Below are 18,719 nucleotides of genomic sequence, written 5' to 3'. Positions count from 1 at the left end.
CAAGGCAGGTGGCAGTCCAAGCTTCTGGCCCAAGGCAGGTGGCTGCTCCCCACTGTGTTGTGGAGTGTCAGGGGCACAGACCCGGAAGTAGATGTGGGACTGGAGGCGGCTGCCACTGCTGTCACCACCTCCTGGCCCTCCTGCAGGGTACCTGGGGGACAGTGCAGAACCCAGGGTGCCCCCTGAGGAAGGGCTGGGGGGAACCCCGAGTGATGGGCACTGCTTCCCCTTCTGACTCTGCTGAGGCTGGGGGCGTGGGGTCACTCAGAGTAATGTGATGATGTCACTCTGAGTAATGTGATGATGTCATCCCGCAGGTACATTTTTTATATAGAGAGAGAGATGTTAACCTACCACGGCTTGGGTTTCAATGCTCCTATTGATATACAACTTATATAACTTACTCCTAAATGAGTTAACATGGTCCAATAAAGAGCTAAATAAGTTCATGGAGGGTAGGACCATCAGTGAATATTTGCAGAGTTGGCAAGAATGGTTTTCCTAGCCTCTGTGAGAAGCTAGGAATGGATGACAGGAGAGGGATCACTTGATGATTACCTGTTCTGTTCATTCCCTCTGGGGCATCTGGCACTGGCCACTGTGAGAGGACAGGATAATGGGCTAGATGGACCTTTGGTCTACCCAGTATTGCCATTCTTAAGTAACCAGGTATAAGAAACACAGCATAAACACGAAAGCTGAATTTTAAAAATAGCAAACCTGGATTTGGAAGAAACTTGACAATTCCAGACTTGTTACTGTTTTGTCCCCCTGGCTGCGTAACGTGTATTAGAGTGTCCATTAAAGAAGTAAATACATCCTACCCAAGAACTCTGTACCCGTGGGATTCACCTGAGAGAAATGCTCGAGGAATGAAAAATATCATGAGAACTTATTCCAAATTCATTTTGGACCCTTTCCTGCTTTCTAGCAAAGATCCCTTTTTCCTGCATAAAACTGGAAAATGTAGCTCTCTCCCTGTTCATGAGCTCTCCCCTTATCCCAGCCAATGGTAGGCCCAATGACTGATACAAAACGCAGCAGGGGAAATATGCATTTTGTTTGGTCTCTGAGGGTACATCTACACCGCAATGCTATTTTGGGATACCAGAGAATCCCGAAATAGCTATTCTGAATCTTCACAGCAAGCCCATTATTTCAAGCGCCCTATTCTGATGTCCCTGTAAACCTCATTCTAGGAGGAGTAAAGGACATTTCAGAATAGTGCTTTATTTCAATATTTGGCCCTGTGTAGATAGCGCCAAATGATGAAATAAGCTGTTTTGAAATAACATCAAAATAAGATACGCAATTTTCATAGCTCAAATTGTGTATCTTATTTCTACATAGGTGAAGTGTAGGTACACCCTGAGGCTACATCTACTCTGCAGCACTACTTTGGGATAGTGGAGGTATCCCAAAATAGCTATTCTATGTCTTTTGAGTGCAACCATTATTTAAAAATATAACAGGCTTGCTATTCCAACATTCCTGTAAACCTCATTTCACAAGATGTAAGTGACATTTCGGAATAGAGATTTATTTTGAAATAAGTGCTGTGTAGACAGTTCCAAATTTCAAAATAAGCTATTTTGAAATTGACTGGAAATAAGCAAGCCAATTTGCATAGCTCAAATTGTGTAGCTTATTTCAAATTATGGTTGCAGTGTAGATGCCCCCATTGCCCTGTATTGCCCCTCCCATCACCAGTTCTCTATTATAGATTTGACTTTATCCTGCCTCAGGTGGGGGGCGGTGTCAACTGGGACCCTCCTCATGTCCATAGTAGTGAGTCCCAGCAGCTCAGACAATGCAAGATGGAGCCCCTTAGGGGAGAGAACAGGTCCAAATGACCACGGAGACCTTGGCGATCAATATAGGGCAGGTGCGGTGTGTTGGCTGGCTGCAGTGTGTTTATTTGTGGCTTCTAGCAGGGAAGGTATGGGAGGGAGCAGGTTAGCTCCCTCTTAAAATAATGCTGCCCACAAAGGGGCTGTCCAGAGCTTAGCACAGCGGGGCCCTCTCTCGGGAGAGACCTGTAGGTGCTACTGTGATCAGAAAACGGTGGCCAGGACTATTGCGGAGATCACAGAAAGCGCAGTAAGTGCTAAAAGCCAGAATGAGGCACGTTGCGAACAGGCAAGAGCCGCAGAAAGACAGAACTTCGGCCGAAAACCCGGGAAAGTGTTTTCAGGGCGCTTATCGCTAACGCGCCTGAGTGAGCGTCTGCCGGGCCAGGACAGCTTGCCCAGTACAGTGGGTCTCCCTTACGCCAGTCTAACACCTGCTAACACTTAGCACCCACACCCAGAGCGTCTCTAATGGGCAGCATGTGACCTTCGGCGCTGGCTAGTCCCCTTCTGGGGGCAACAAGGGGCTTCTCCCCCTGCGCTCCGTTTGCGCTCACTTCAGCACCGAGCTCTGCGGAAAAGCCCCAGCAGCTGTTCAAGATGCACCCACCGTGGGCAGCCTCCACGCCGCTGCTTTCGTGGAGAAGCCGCTCTCAGCATCGTGCGCCCCGAGGCACTGTGCGGACAACCTGTCTTCTTCTCTGCATCCCACACCGCCTGCCCAGCCGCTGTTCTTCTCTGAATGGTTTCCAAGAGCGGTGCCTAGATGAATAACAGACGAGTTCACGCAGGGGCTGTGGAGTTTGAGAACTGGGCCCGCTCCCTTCTGAGGTCCCACGGTCCAGGCCGTGTCTAAACGGCTGGTATCCTTAAAATAAGGCGCAAGCAATCCCCGTTTTTATGCAGAACTCCTCAAAGACAAGGGCACGTTTAGAAAAATTAGGTGAGAAGACGTGGCCCCAAAGTTATTGTATCAAATAATGAGTTCTGCGGTCGACCACGTGCCTTTGAGGTTGACTTTATAATGGTGCACGTGAGAGACGCATAACTTAAGAGAAATAAACTTTAGATCAGCCAGCACGCTAGTTGGCGTTTAATATAGAGTATACACTTCAAAGCAGGCTAGTCACATTAGCAGTGAACTAAAAAGAAAGGTTGTTAACTATGAACTCTCTTTGCTTGGACTGACTCAAAGAGCGTAATTTCCCCTCCCTGCTCTTTCAGAGAACAGAATGCGAATTGTAGACAAAACATAGAACAATGCTACAAGCTTCAAATGATTATTTTGCTTATATTGATCTTGTAGCGTCTGCACTGCCGTTACAGTCCTCTATTTAAAAAAAGTCTTGCTCTGTAAACTGAGCCCAGAATGTACGTTTATAGCGACAGTATTAGTAATAACATTCTATACTTTTTACAAATCTCATGCTTCGTTAGAAGCGTGTAGGTTAAGAGTTACCTCCTTCACAGAAACGACAAACAAAATATATGCCCCAAAAGAAAAAAGAAAAGGGGAAAAAGTCTTATTTAATCCAGAAAATAAATTAAAATCTCGTGTATTTTTATTGGTTTTAGTATCCAGCAGAGTGAAAATATTGAAACTCCGAGACCCCTTGAGTTAAAAAGTCACAACTGTTCTATTTTATTAGTTCTGACTGTGTGAAAAAAATTATAAGGACAACATTGAAAAAAACCCGGGTTTAGAGCCCCGAATGGCTATAAAAACAATAAAATCAACTATAAAACCTGCACTAGTGATATTAAAAAAATTATGCACTTCAATAAATGTGACATTTCATGAATGTGGGTTTAATAGTTTTCAACCTACAGAAAAGAGAATGCTAAGGTCTAACAATTGGATTTGAAAGCTGCGGTGTAGTAGAAGTGCAAAATTAAGTGCTTCATTTTTCTTGTTAGGGATTATGCAGTGGTAGTGGAATGTAATAACTGTGCCATTAAAACTTCCTTTTAACAAGGCCTATTGCTTGTATAAAAGTCAGAAAAGAATAATCTCTTCCTCTATTTGTTTTCCAATAATACAGCAAAACATGGAGGTTTCTCGGTTTAAACTTGTTCTCAGGGTTTTGAATCCACAGCTTGTAAAATATTGTGGGGCCCAATGTACTGTTGCTTCATATCGTGCACATCGTTATTCTGAAGGGCAGCGGGTCATCAGTTTATTGTACGTTTATTAAATAAATAAAGCTGCAAATCCAACAGTTCCAGATGAAAATATTAGCTAAATCCCATGGAAAAAGCAATTCCTGGGAGACTTAAAACAGAGAAAAAATAATCAAAATTGTCAGTTTAATTTACGTGTACTAGAAATTTACAAGACACAGGCATACACTTTAAAGGTGGGTTTGGCATTTGTTAACAATGAAAACCTCTGTATTATTAAAAATATACATTTCCATTTCACCAACACCCCCTTCCTCCTGTTCTGAGCCTTATTTATTAAGATCTTTGTGGGTTTCAGCTAGAGACCTTTTTTCCCCTTTAATAGCACCTGTTATTATTCCTTACCATCTGAGGTCATCTGTGTCGATGTCACCATTTGTGAACTGAATGTGTGTGGGAGCCAGAGAGTGTACACGGAGAAATCGATCAATCGAAAGTTCTCCCGTATCAAAAGGCATTAATCACTCTATTTCCTGAGTTTTATTCAAATAAAAAACTCAGTGACTCGACGGGAAAAATTTCACCTCCAAAGAAAGGGATTACATTAGAGAACATTATGTGAACAGTTTTCTATAGGGGAGGCGGGTGTGGGGAGTATTCCTTCCAGCACATACTAACTAGAGAGGGTTGGGGAGTAGCAGTCATTAGCTCGGCGAGCATTCCTTTCCTCCACATCTTGAATACACACATTGGGGACGGATCAACGAACTATGTACCGCGTTAAATATGAAGCCGAGGGGATCCAGGTGGCGCTGTTAAAGATGAAAACCATCGCAGGCAGAGGTGCTGCTAGGCGGACAGCTGGGTTTGTTCTTTGCTGATAGCCTGTAGGAAGTTGGGTCCCAGCGCCTGAAATCCCCTTCTGATCCGGTGCGTCTGGCGCCTGGCCCTCTGCAGCCCAGTCCAGCTGCAGGGCTCCAGCCAACCCCTTTGTTGACTTTCCGGGTGGCCGCTAGCTGGCGGCCTGGTGCCCGAGGACTGCGCGTCTGTCGAGGCGTGCAGCAAGAAACATTACTCGCATGCCTAATTCCCGGCCCGGCCCGGGACTCTCAGCAGCTCGCTTAGGGCCCCGGGAGCCGGGCTGATAATCGTAGCGGCGGGAGACAGGAGATTAAGGAGTCTCTGTAACGACTTCAGCAGCCCCTTGCTCGGATGCTCAGCACGTGTCAAACCAGCCGGGGCTGAGCTGTGTTCTCGCAGCTGCTTGTGGGCCGTCGGCCCGGGAGGGCGCGGCTCTGAGGGCCCCGGAGGCTAGAGCGAGCCCGGGGGCTGTGGGCTTCCCTCCTGTTCCTGCTACACCCGGGCCCGATCCCCTGTCCCAGCGACACCCACCCTGAGAGGGCGACTGCGGACCCCTGCAGGGCGAAGGCCGCTATAGCCGCAGGAGCGCCGTGGCTCCTGGGGCATCCCGCAGGCGCTTTGCTGCCAGGGGTGTTCGCAAACATACGGCACCCACTTCCTCCCCAGCCCGGCCGGGCTGCCCTGGGGAGACAGGGGGAGCCCAGGGCTGGGTAGATAACAGCGGGGGGCTGCGTCTGTCAGAGCCACCCGCATCCAAAGCTAGGAGCGGGAGCCCGCCGGTCACTGGTGCCGGGAACGTGGGCGCAGGGCAGTAATACCCCGCCAAGAGCAGACGGCAGGGCCACAACAGCCATGTCGGCTCGGACCAATGGCCCCGCTAGCCCAGCATCCAGTCTCCCCACGGCGCCAAAGGGAATGACCAGAACCGGGTAATGAATGAATGACCCGCCCCCTGCCCCAGCTTTTGGCAGCCAAAGAGGTAGGGACACCCAGAGCCCGGGTTGCCTGCCCGCCTAATAGCCACAGAAGGCTCCGCCTTCCCTAGCAGCGGCTGATGCTTTGTGGAACCCGGCTGCCCTTGGGTAGGGATCCCGCCCCGCTTCCTTCCCCACTGGCTCCGGGGTCCCTGGGCTCCAGCGCTTGTTGATTGGCGCCGTGGGGAGCTGGCTCAGGGGGAGTGTTTGCCGAGGGGGGTGGCTTTCCCCTCCCTGGACGGGCTCATTGGTTATCGCAGCACTGGCAGGAAGGGGACAGAGACCGGGCGGCCCCGCCCAGCGCCAATAGAAACCTATTGAAGAGTAATCTGAGCCCGGAGAAATTCACTGCTGCGGTGCAGGCTGCAGCCCTGAGGCTGGGGCTGCCGTCGGGAAGGGTGCTGGGGGCGCGTGTCGGGGGGCAGGGAGCCATGCAGTACCAGCACCCGGCCTCGGCCCCGGCCCTGGGGGTGAGCGTCCCACTCTACGCGCCCACCCCGCTGCTGCAGCCCGCGCACCCCACACCCTTCTACATCGAGGACATCCTGGGCCGGGGGGCCGCCGCGCCCCCCGCGCCGCACCCCCTGCCCTCGCCGGCGCCGCCGACTCTGCCGTCTGCCAACTCGTCCTTCACCAGCCTGGTGTCCTCCTACCGGACCCCCATCTACGAGCCCACCCCGATCCACCCGGCCTTCTCCCACCATCCCGCCGCCGCCCTGGCGGCGTCCTACGGTGGCAGCGCCTACGCCGGCCCCCTGTATCCTTTCCCCCGGACCGTGAACGACTACACGCACGCCCTGCTCCGGCACGACCCCCTGGGTAAGCAGCGCCGTCCCCTCTCCCCGCTCCGGGCCGCCCCCACTCCGGGGCCGCAGGGTCCCTGCAGGGCTGCGGCGCTTCTGCATTGCTGCTGCTGGGCTGGCAATTGAAAGTCATTGAAACTCTCGCTGGCCTCGGTCTGATTTACAGTAAATGGAGAAGCGCGGGGCGCGCGTCTTGGGAAGGAGACCGCAGCGCGCGCCCGCCGGTGACTCAGATTTGTTTTCCTTCCACTCGGGGTGTCCTGAGTAATGTCGCGTGTGGTTGTGGTGGAGAGTTTTCATTGCGCTCAGAAGGCGCAGGTCAGATCTGAGTCTGGGCCTGCGGGTGACTTAAAACGCTCGGCTGCTGGGTCTGATTTCACGGGCACCCGCGTAGCTCCGCATCGCCAGGGCATCCCCTCTATCAGTCAGACCAAAGTCAGGGCCACTGGGCTATTGCACCCCCCCGGGCGGCCCCTTTTTCTCTCCCCCGCTCAGCAAGGCTGGGATAGCCAGTCTCTTTGGGGGGCTGAGACCTTCAGCAGCCGGCTCCGCGCCTGGAGAGCGGCCGCACTTGTTCGGAGGGATTGCAAAACGGGACCTGACTCACCGACTTTGTGCAGTGAAGGAGGCTGACCCTTTCCGTTCATACAGGAAATCTTGAGCTCTCGATAGGAGTAAATCTGGTTTCAGAAGCTGTTAAGTGTTTTCCTGGCTGCCTGAAGCAGGCTCTTCCTCGGGAGTCGTGCACACTGCTGATTATTTTATCGACATCCTCAATACAGACAAATTCAGGAAACACTCGACTTCTGATAGCCGGGATCCGTTTTTCTGATATTGTTCATTTCCTCTGTGTGGGATGTGACTTTATGACAGCTAAAATAACCAGTTGCTTCCTATTTTTTGAGTCTGTTTTGCACCAGAATTACTAAAGCCTGACGCAAGCAAAATCTCGAAAAACAATGCTGCATTTGAAAGGGTATAGCCAGAAAGGCAAACAGTGACTCGAGGGCTCTAACTGGAGAGCCGCGGGACTCAGGGCCACTGCAGCTTGTTTAACTGAGTTTGATGTAATTAAGTGTGAATTGCTGCACCTCCTGTCGTAGACACTGCATACAGCCATTAGACCCAAGAGCTAAATTTCGATTGCTCATGTTAAGGTAATTAAACCCCAATTGCCTACGCGCCTTGGGGGTCTCAGACAACTCACCTACTGGTGTTTGGTAGTTAGCCTCAGCTTAGTGGGTGTGATCGATGTGGTTCTACAAAACACAGCTAAACCAAGAGATCCCAGGTTAGGTATCCCCACAGAAATGCTGCCAGGACGTGGGGAGGGTGAAGCACACATGATGACAGAGCTTCCTAGCACAAACCACTGACAGACTCCAGGTCCTGAACACTTCAGTACAGCATGCGGGCAACGTTTGCACCGAGAACTCAGGGTAGTTTCTTTGGGTCCTTACAGTGAAAGAGCAGAAGGAAGCAAAGTTTTTTTCTCTCTCTCTCTCTTTTCTTTGCGAGATAGACCAACAGGAAACACATTGACGGAAATGTTGCCATAGCCCTTTAACTGGTCTCCCCTGCTCTGACTGATGAAAAAAAATCAGAGGCGAAAGGGCAAACTGGGGCTGAAAGGGCAGGACTGCAAAGCGCCTCCGAGCCGCACTGCGCCCAGCACTTGCAGTCCCCTGGCTGGCCAGGGCTGCACTCGAGTGCAAAGCCAGTCTGCGCTCAGCGCGGCCCGGTGGGCATCAGCTCCCGCTCCCGGCCTGACACTGACACGCAGGGCTTGTGCCTCTCTTGCAGGGAAGCCCCTGCTCTGGAGTCCCTTCATCCAGCGGCCGCTGCACAAGCGGAAAGGGGGGCAAGTGCGCTTCTCCAATGACCAGACCATTGAGCTGGAGAAGAAGTTCGAGACCCAAAAGTATCTCTCGCCGCCGGAAAGAAAGCGCCTGGCCAAGATGCTCCAGCTCAGCGAGAGGCAGGTGAGGCCGAGCAAATCTCCCCCGGCACGTGGGAATGATAGTATGGGGCTGCCATGCCTAGGCCCCACAGGCTGCGCATGGGCCTCGTCCTGCTTTTGTGAGAGCCACGGCCACAGCTCCCCTTAACTGACGTGGGAGCAGGGTGCCCCCCAACCAGCGCTCCCCAGACGTGTGAATCCCGGTGGGTTCCGCCGTCTTCTTGGCGTAAATTTGGCGCTCTATCGCCCTGGTTGCAATCCGGAGTGTCTCCCTTCTGCGAGTTTACACTGGACTGGCTGAATAGCCTGCTTTTTTGCTGCTTCTTTCCCCCCCCCCCTCTTTTTCTGCTCGAACAAATGGACTTTGTTTTAAGCTGAGCCTGGAATATACCGAAGGTGGGACAATCTTTATACCTATTTTCTGTTGTTTTAGGTCAAAACGTGGTTTCAGAATCGCAGAGCTAAATGGAGGCGCCTAAAGCAGGTATCTGGACGTTTCTGTTTCTATATAAATAAGTATTTTAATCATCTTATCGTAAAACGCGATCGCCAATTCCCGCTTGTATGCAAAAGTCATTTGAAAGGCTGTTTAACCTCTTCACCTTGATTAAAAAGGCAAATAGTCATGCTGGAATCCAGGATGGCTTGCTCAGGCAGCACTAATGTTAAAAGCTCCTAATGTAGTTCCTATATCAATTATGCCTGGGTTTTCACACACTGCCTATTAAAACTCCACACTAATTGTTTTGTAAACCCATATGTTGTTTATCTAATTAACGCAGAGAAGATAACTAATTGTCAGTAAATTGCTTAGGCAGTTGCCTTTCCGAGAATATTTGCTTGTCCTTTTAATTACATATTTATAACTAGTACAGACAGATTTATATTGATGTTGTCAAATAAATGTACAAAAGTCTGCTTGTTTTGAATCCTAAGAAAAAAACAAGTGTCTTGTTAGTTCATTTATTTTTGGGGCAGTCACCTAGAGCATATTAGACTGGAAGTTAAAATACTTCCCCTCCCCCCAAATAAATTGTAAACATGTTATTAAATTGTTATTTATAAATAAAAGGAGACTGATCCTGCAGTATTTATTAAGCTACCATTGATATGTCTGATAAAGAGCTTTAAAATTGTGTAGAGATGAAAAAGATGAAAAATACCAACATCGTGTTCAGTTTAATCCTCCAATAAACACAAAGTGAAGATTTGTTTTGTTTTTCATCAGTAATTCTGGGGAAATATGTGCTAATGAAAAATAAGGATTAACTGTAGTATGTAGTTGCTGACCGTGTTAACTATATGAACATTTTTCGGGGTCCTCTTTTCCTGCCTCTACTTTTATTAGCAATTCCTGCTTAATGCAGAGCTGTACTTATGCAATAGAAATACTTACTTTCAAGGAAGTAACGTTCCTTGAGAAACATGCAGTGGATTGACTCCTACTCTAAAATATCTTCAGATATTGCTGAATCTGGGACATTTTAAGTCATTACCTCCTCTTTAGTTGGTCAGGTCCCTTCCTCTGCTGCCTCACAGGGATGTATCGGGATAGATTTCAACCTAAGCTTTCTCTTTGCTCCAGAAAGATTCATGCCTCCTAAATCATTTTGAAATTGGCCTTTTTAATGTATCCCTTTCTCATTTCTTTACAATGACCTTGTAAAGCTCATTGAAGCCAAAGGCAGTTTTGTCATTGGTTTCCGTGAAAGGAAGATCAGGTCTGGAAAAAAGCAGCTGGTTAGTTTGTGCATTTTAAAGAAACATTTTCTTTTCTGGGAACAAAATCACTTTCAAAATGATTCTAGGTCAAGGTTCTTGCTATTCGCAATGATTATATTGCTTAGGAGCCTGGTGTCACTGAGCCCATGACAAAATTGCTAGTGATTATAATGGGAGCAGAAACAAGTCCATACGGATCCTTACATTTGTGAGGCCTCTTACCTGTCCTGTCCCTTCTCATTTTGGTGCCAGCATAGTTCCTTCCTCCTTCCTTTATGGTCCTTTACGCCCACCTGCTCAGTAGGCCAGAAGTGCTCACAGCTGTACACAGGCGTTTCAGAAGAATTTAACAAGCAGACCAGTGTATTGAATTGCAATGGCCTACACCGCCTGAAAATGCCTCAGCATTACAGGCATAGAGGACCCTCCCTCCCCACAAACACACAAAAATCAATTTCCCTCACAACATTGCCCTACCTCATGAATGTTTTGTTTGTGTTAGCTGTATTTTGGTGTCAACCGAGCTGGTTGTTTACTGATTATTTTTAGGAGAACCCTCAAGGCAGCAAAAAAGAAGAAACTGAAAGTGTGGACAGCCACTGTGATAAAAGGCAAGAGAGCTGCCTGACCCCAGAGCAGAAGAATAAAGAAGTCTCTCTCGATGGGTCTCAGTATACTCCTTCCCCAGTCTCTCAGGAGGATGTGGAGTCGGAAATCTCAGATGATTCCGATCAAGAAGTGGACATTGAAGGTGATAAAGGGTATTATAATTCTACCCACTAATGCTCCACACTTAGAAGGGACCCTAACTCAGCTTGCACTTTAATAGGAACTGGCTTGTAAAGAATGTTTTGCTACAGAAGAAAACTTTCACCATTTATTTGTTGAAGACAACCCCATAAACTAGTTTTGTAAATCTAAAGCCAAACCATTTTGTGCAGATAGTTGATTCATGGGAAAATCTTTATTTTGGATAAAGGAACAGGTCCTCATTTTGTATTTAATTTGTAAGATATAGTTGTACATTGATTAATGTTTTAACTGGAATATAATAATACTACTTCCTGTCTTTACTGACTTGGGTCTGACCCAGCTCTCTTTGCAGTCAGGCAGAACTCCAATTTATTTCAACTGGAAGTCAATCAGTGTCAACTGCAGGTCTCAGACCTTTGTATATACAACTTTTTAGCTTGAAAAAAGAGACTGTTTTTAAGTCTCTTTTCCTCATAAAGGAATATATTTAATAAAATGGAGAGGGATTTGATAATTCCCATAAAGTGCCTTATACCTTCCCTCTCATGACACACATGGTGCTTTTCTTCAAGACATTATTCTATTTATGCTATGGCCATTTGTAAAAGCAGATTGTTATCTTTATATTACACACAGTATATATATCCTTTTGATTCTGGGGCCCATGGAGATGTTGCCTTGAAATCTGTCTGATTCTGTTGATAGAAATACTTTTGATTAAAATCTATCAAGCTGGTTTCGCCTGATTTATAATTTACTCCATCTGATTCACAAGAAAATGTGACAAGTGATAGGGTCCTACTACTGGAGAAAAACTGACATCAGCTGCTGGATGGTAAGGTAGGCATACATTAGCAGTGGGAAATTAATACCTGTTGTATACATACCTGTCTCTGTATATATTCCTTTGCTTTAGAAGTCTTGCTGTTTTATACCTCACATTGTTCATATTCTGTACATATGTTTGTTTTTTAAAGCCCCAAACTGGTATTTAAGTTTTTGTTGAAGAACTTGTCTGTGAAATAAAACTGAACTCTGGACCACCCGAGATACTGGGCAGTCACTTCTTTGAAACTTGCATGTTTGCAATAGAATTTGTTACTTTTTTTTCCAAAACGCCTTTAATCCCTCCCATTTCCAGCCTATCAGACAACTGAAAAAAAAGCAACTTTCCCTCTGAGTTTATTGGTGAGCTGGGTCATGAAACTGAGCTCCTGGCTTTAGTGGCTTCTGAGCAACCCCATGCTCAAACTCGGTTGAATTTGGAATTGCTTTTCTATTACTGCCTGAAGCTCCACCCTACAGCTTTATGCCGTCTGTAAAATATCCCCTGCCCACCGGAATGCCATGCCCTCTGTTAGCCAGATAGCAAAGGGGAAGTTTTGAAGTGTGTCAATCCTGTTGTAAAGTTTTACAGGGAGCTCTTAAGTGATCCAAGTATTTGGAGAGAGGAAGAAAAAGGGAAACTTAAATCAAAGTGGACGTTGGGTGGATTAAAAATGAAAACCTTTGTGGCTGGCTGGGGAAGGTATTGATTTCACTGGCGCTGCCTGGATCTGGCTGCCGTTGACCTGCCTGAGTCAATAATGGTTATTTATTTTAGCCGCCATTCTCCGAAACCAGGCGAGTCTCGTGGGAAGGGGAGCCCCAGGGAATAAAGGGGAGCGGAAGTCAGGGATCTGCCGGGGAAACGGGGATGGTAGAGGATTAAGCTAAGGACAATAATGATAACGGACACTGTAATATACTAACCCAGCCTCTGCCTTCGTGCAGCATTCTGCAGCGTGTTGCCCCCTAAACGCCCCCGCGGACTTGCTCCGATTCTCTCAAATCAATCCCGAGCCTGGGGGGGGGGGGGGAGGAGGGAAGGGGAGGGAGCCACGTCTACCCTGCCCCACAGACAGAAGTCTGTGAGAGCCTCGGGGCCAGGGTTTCTCCTCAGCCAGTGCCCTGAAGCAGGGGGCTCCAAAGGGAGTGGTGGAAACGGGGCCCCGAGAGACAGCTCCTCAAACAGGTTTGCAAAGGGGGGTTGCTACCCAGGAGCAGCTGGATACCCCAAACTAGCTGCTAACGAGCGTCACTGCAGGGTTCCTGGGGACTTGTGCGGGGAAGGGTGTGTGTGAAGTGTTACAGGGAACCCAACCGGACGGTGTTTTCCCCAGACAGGGTTCCGAGCGTAGCCAGCTGGCACAGGGCGACTGCCCGGAGCTGGGGAAGAAATGGCAGCTCTGTGAAGGTCTTTTCCGGTTCAGCTGTGAGCCAGACTCTGGCCGGGCAAACAACCCTGTGGCCTAGGAAATCTCCCAGTTGCCGGACTAAAGATGGCAGAAGCTAGTTACCCTCTTATGAAGCCTTCCCTAAAGGCCCATCCCTGGGGAGAGCTCCTTCTCCAGGACAGGAAAGTGCCTTATGCCCTCAGAGTTATTGAAGCGCTGCGCTTTCTGCCAGCCCCAGGTCTCCGAGGGAGAGGGACCAGTTCCTGCCTATGCACGTCAGTGGGAGCCTTGGGTGCTGCAGGCCACGCGGGTGCAATTGAAAACAGAGTCCCACACAGCCCAGTGCGGCTTCCCCCTGGTTTCAAAAAGCCTGTTGTGTCCATCTCGGCTCCTGGGACTTCCCAGTTCCCTTTGGTTCACGCTTGAGCCGTGTTCCTACATGAGCTGACACGGCTCCTGGCAGCTGCCCTCCCTTCTGTGATGAGATGGAGGCTGCCCAGGAAACATTCTTTTCCTTGGCAGCCCCACAGCACTCTCCGAGCCGGGGCTGGAACCAGGCACGTTTTCCGTGGGGAGGACATGTGTGAGAGTGTAAGTGGCAGGGATTGTTTTCTCTACAGCTGTGTGAACCAGAGAGGAAATTACCTTTGAAAACAAAAAGCCTTTCCCATAAGTAATTTGGGTTCCGAGTAACGGGGCTGCTGTAGGCTGCAACTTTGTCCTTTTTTTCCGGTGAGTGCAAGGCAGTGAGTGCAAGGGCTGCGACGGGAAAGAAGGACTTTTCTCTAGCGCGTGTGCGTGTCCTTGGCAGACTACAACAGCTGGATCTCTCTAGCCCTACTCTGGTCAAACTCATCCAGAAGTCAATGAATGGGACCCTCCCAGAGTAAAGACTAGAACCCAACGGAGCTAATTCCAGATGTGCTTCTACACATAAAGACAGCTTATATTAGGTTTCTCTTTCGTGCCCATCACCGTAGCATCTAAGCAAGGGAGTCCAAGTATTTCTTTGTTAACAACTGCTGTGTGTTTGTGGCTTGACATAAGCGGCTACTTATGCTGGTTTAAAGGCGCTGTAACTCCATAGCAGTCAATACACAGACAACAGACGGTGGCTTTATTTTCAGAATCGCCCCACTGTGAGAGCCAGCGAATCTATTCTTGTGAAATAGAAAGAAAGGGACAGGGTAGATTGCTACAGGCGTCTGCTCTACTTCGCTAGGCTTCAGGGGATTTCAGGTCTTGGAACTCAGCACTTTGATTTAGGTTAGTACTGAAACGCACAGTCCTTTACAGTCTTATTTGCCTTCTGCAGGTGTCCTCAGGGGGCCAAATTCTGCTCCCCACCAAAAAACTTCCAAATGGGTGCCACTGCATTCAATAGGATTGCACATAACTGAGAGAAGGATTTTACCTAGAGGGCCTACTTCAGGAGTGGTGTTAGTGGACGGAAACCTATGGACAAATCTGGGTCAAAATCAGAGATTTGCTCTATTCGTATCTGCTTGTCCTGTTTTGTCTCACCTACTGAATGCCAGTTTGTTTCTTAATTTATGTCACCTTTCAGAAAGCCCCTATTGACTGAATTTTATCTTTGTAACCCGAATATACCCAGAGTCTAAAATACCTACCTACATACCGACCGTTAGCCTTTTTTATTCCCGATGCGGGTGCACAGCACACCTCACCAAAGCTGAGCTCAAACAGAGCTTTGCTATGGCCAAAGAGAGATTTTCTAAAGAGACATAGAGATTTCCGTGGAACTGCCCGATTTTGTCAGGGTAAGACCTGTAAACCTTCCCACAGGGCTAAGCTATGATCTGACATTCTTGGGGAATTGCATTTCTATAACATCCTGTGGGGTTGAGATTTGGATACTAAGTGCACAGCAGAATCCAGTGTATTTCCTCCACACTGAAACCAAGACCAGGCAACATCAAGAAATCAGCGACTTATCCCCGGAGCTGGGCAGGGAGGAAGTCAGGCTGAAAAACTACAATGTATAAACCAGAACCGGGAGCAGACGATGGCGCGGTTTATCTCAAAGGCATCTGAGATTTGGGGCTCGCTGCAGCCTTTGGAAGATTAGCGCGGAGCCCACTTTTTCTCTCTACAGTAAACCACCCTATTAGTGCCACACTCGTTTTCGTTCTATTCGGAGCTCTCTGGCATAGAGGCGTTTAATGCGAGGCAAAGACTGTTCCAGGGATAGGTGGTAGTTTTACCGAAGATAGCACAAGCCAGTAGAGCAAATTTATCAGATACCGTTTTCTTACCGGGCATCTAAATAGCTTAATCCGTTGAGCACAACTGACTCATTTCTCTGCCTACATTTACCCCTTGTTTTTTTTAAGTTGTTCACCCTTCGGAATCTGTATCGAAGGAAGGTTTCATTAAAGAAATATGCGGGGTCTTACAGCACCCATTTCTACAGCCTCGCCAATTACAACTGGAAATTGTAAAACAAAGATGTTTCTTTTTATACAGAAAGGTAGCTTTCTTTCTTTCTTTCTTTCTTTCTTTCTTTCTTTCTTTCTTTCTTTCTTTCTTTCTTTCTTTCTTTCTTTCTTTCTTTCTTTCTTTCCTTCCTTCCTTCCTTCCTTCCTTCCTTCCTTCCTTCCTTCGCAAATATTCTGCTGATTTTTAAGAACTAATCAAATCATATCAAATACAACATAACGACAGAGCTGCCGGGTACAGGTAAATGTTAAAATCCCTCAGTTGATTTTGCACCGGAGAAGTTCCGCACTTTTCCGATAGTTTAATGCCTTAAAAAAAACCAGATGTGAAATTCCTCAGTGGTATACACGATGCTAACGCTTATCTATTAATACACTAAGTAGAAGCTCCACATTATCCTTGTAGCAGAGCGGGCTTATAACATACACAGGTTTCTCTATATAACGTACAGATTTCTGGTCGGAATTCATTCAAGCAGGTAAAATAGCCCCTTCACATTTTCCTTCTTCCCTCTGTTAACATTTCTGTGTCTTATTTAAATGTCGCGCCCATTTGACTGCTAGAGAAAGGACAGAGAGACCCGTTGTCACACGCTAGAGCTGAAACGATGGTCCCGCTATTCGGCTATAGGGACATTGTACAGATTTGAGGGTGTCTTCTCCCCGCCGAGAACACATCCCAGCCAGGCACGAGGGCTGACTTTGTTTATTCAGCACATTCGTTATGTAAAACCGTGTTTTCCTTGGGCGTCCAAAGGGCCCGATCTTGCAGCCCACAAAGACACAATTTCGATGCCAACGAAAGGCTGCAGAATGGGGCCCATCAGCAGGGGCGTTGCAAGTGAGCTGCCTCTGCAGAAAGCAGCCAGAAGACCGATTCGGATAAAGCGGTCGCGAGCGTGCACAGATTGACGCTGCTGGAGAAGCGACCCCCCACCCCCGCCTGTGTGGGGGGGTGAAAGTAGCTGGGAACCTCCGGTGCTGTGTCCGACACATGAGTCTCTACAGACAGCGGATCACTTTCATCACAGAAACGGGACTCGGTAAATATCCACCTCGAGGGGGCGAGGAGGCGCACTGAGTTAAAGGCATTTTCCAAGCGAGAATCGTGACATTTGCTGTCACTAGAGCTGCTCTTTCATACAACCTGTTTATCGAATGCAGCGCTGATACTTAAAATCCGAAATTAGTCCGTCTTGCACCATATAAGTCAGGCATTTCCGAGCAGTAGGCAAGACAGTTATTACCCGCACTTAGACTGAAACATGCCCGCCTTAGCCCCATCATGGGCCAGTCTTTGGCAGGGTGGGAGTTAATAACGTTACTAACAGATGGCTTACAAATGCCAGGATACACGAACAGTCTTATAAAATGCCAAGTGCAATCAAAATGAGTTAAAATGTTACTCACTAGGGCATCAGTTTCTATGCAGACCTGTGTAGTTCGAAAGCGTCTCTTTCCGGCCAACAAAAGTTGGTCCAATAAAAGATATTTTCTCACCCACCTGCCTCTACATTTAAAAGACAGCTTTCTGAGATCACACCCAGACAATACACGGCGGATTTGTCTAACATAACTCACTACACTGGAGACTGGCCAAAGGAATTACATTTGCTAACAAAATGCGTTTCTTGAGCTATCTGATCTGCATTCAGTTATTTCTCTTTAAACACCTCACATCTTTTGTTAACAAATACGTCCCTTACTGTCCACACTAATATTTTATTTGTTTGCATGTTGGCTATTTCATGTCGAATCAGCACGTATGACCTTTACAACACAAGTCTCGTCTTGTTTTCGGCTCTTTTATCAGGAGATTCAACTTGAAAACGGTTATCATTTAGCAGGAAAACAAACAGAAAAGCACATTTTTGCAAGCAAAACGTTAATGATTGGAAGAATTGCCCCAATTTCACCGTGACAGTGTGTGATTAATCCTCTCGGTCAGGTACTTATATTTTTAGTCATTAAGTTCGTTGTCCTTTGATATTCAGAACTCTTTCTAGCCTAATAGGATATTGATCTTGCTGGATAGTGTACTTTGACTCCTTAAACAACACTCACTTTTAGAGATTGCAAACGGTGGATAGTATTCCCAGCCAGTCAAACCCAAGGAAGTTTGGGGGATTTTTCATTATTTCACTTGGCAGGAAGGTGGTATAATGGAAATTGCACTCTCTTCCAGAAACAGTCGTCCCTCATTGTGAAAATACAATCAGGCACTTTCAAAGGAGTGACAAATCTTCCTGCTTTCCGTACAGGGACACCAGGATACTGGTTTTATACCTCACGCCCCTTCTTATTCCATAGAAGGGGAAATCACTCTACAGCTGTGGGAGTGCGTAACTCCAACGCGGACTTCTCCGCCGGCTAGTTCAGATGGTCCCCAGGCCTGTTATTTTGGACGCTGAGGTTTCTTTATTTTCCTGAACCAGAGTTTTACTCCGTTCTTGGAACGTGCACATTCCCTAACAGCCAGCCGGTTTGTTTGGTGCCTGTGTGCATCGATTTTATGAGCTGGCAGGCCAGCAAATGCAGGAACAACCTATCACTTTTAATAACAGCTTTATAACAAAAGTGAACAAGGAAGCGAAGTACAGCTCATAGGCCCGATTCGCCCATCCTCAGGGGCGATAAGGCATCACTACACCTACTCCTCTTTTTATTGCAGCTGAGCAGAACCTGTTGCTGAATTACTGCAGCATCTAAGCAAGAGTTTTCGTCTGGCAACAGCAGCAGCTCTTACGAATGTGTCTTTAGTTTTGGGTAGGTGGGCAGGAATTTCTCGTGAGTATCTACTTCCTGGATGTACATTAGATTTTGATTCTAGTCTCACACCAGTTTTACCCTGGTGTAATCCATTGATTTGGACGGAGTTAATCCCGATTTACAAACCGGTGTAGTAGAATCAACTCCTTAACGAATAAACAACAGCTACATTTATAATGGCAAGAGGGGGCATCTCTGTTTTTCAGCTGACGTAGTAAGTTATGTGTTATA

General features: G+C 47.6%; 1 protein-coding gene across 2 annotated transcripts; it reads left to right on the top strand.

Annotated features, from left to right (window-relative positions):
- The first annotated feature begins 6,050 nt into the window (after positions 1-6,050).
- HHEX (hematopoietically expressed homeobox) lies at positions 6,051-12,092 on the top strand. 2 transcript variants are annotated; one of them, XM_006113175.5, is made up of 4 exons: positions 6,051-6,625; positions 8,413-8,591; positions 9,003-9,053; positions 10,841-12,092. In XM_006113175.5, exons 1-4 carry the CDS (start codon positions 6,238-6,240, stop codon positions 11,072-11,074), a joined length of 852 nt encoding a protein of 283 aa, XP_006113237.3. In that variant the 5' UTR covers positions 6,051-6,237; the 3' UTR covers positions 11,075-12,092. The 2 variants fall into 2 exon arrangements, with proteins under 2 accessions (XP_006113237.3, XP_075791281.1); XM_075935166.1 differs by lacking the exon at positions 6,051-6,625 and adding an exon at positions 7,915-8,048.
- The last annotated feature ends 6,627 nt before the right edge of the window (positions 12,093-18,719 follow it).

This window comes from Pelodiscus sinensis, chromosome 8, assembly GCF_052426305.1.
Source record: "Pelodiscus sinensis isolate ZL-2025 chromosome 8, ASM5242630v1, whole genome shotgun sequence".
Lineage (NCBI taxonomy): Eukaryota > Metazoa > Chordata > Testudines > Trionychidae > Pelodiscus > Pelodiscus sinensis.
This window is presented reverse-complemented; position numbering and strand designations above follow the sequence as displayed.

Coding starts and splice junctions, on each gene's coding strand:
- HHEX (XM_006113175.5), top strand. CDS start 6,238: ATGCAGTACCAGCACCCGGCCTCGGCCCCGGCCCTGGGGGTGAGCGTC. Junction 6,626..8,412: donor GCTCCGGCACGACCCCCTGG/GTAAGCAGCGCC, acceptor CCTCTCTTGCAG/GGAAGCCCCTGCTCTGGAGT. Junction 9,054..10,840: donor AATGGAGGCGCCTAAAGCAG/GTATCTGGACGT, acceptor GATTATTTTTAG/GAGAACCCTCAAGGCAGCAA.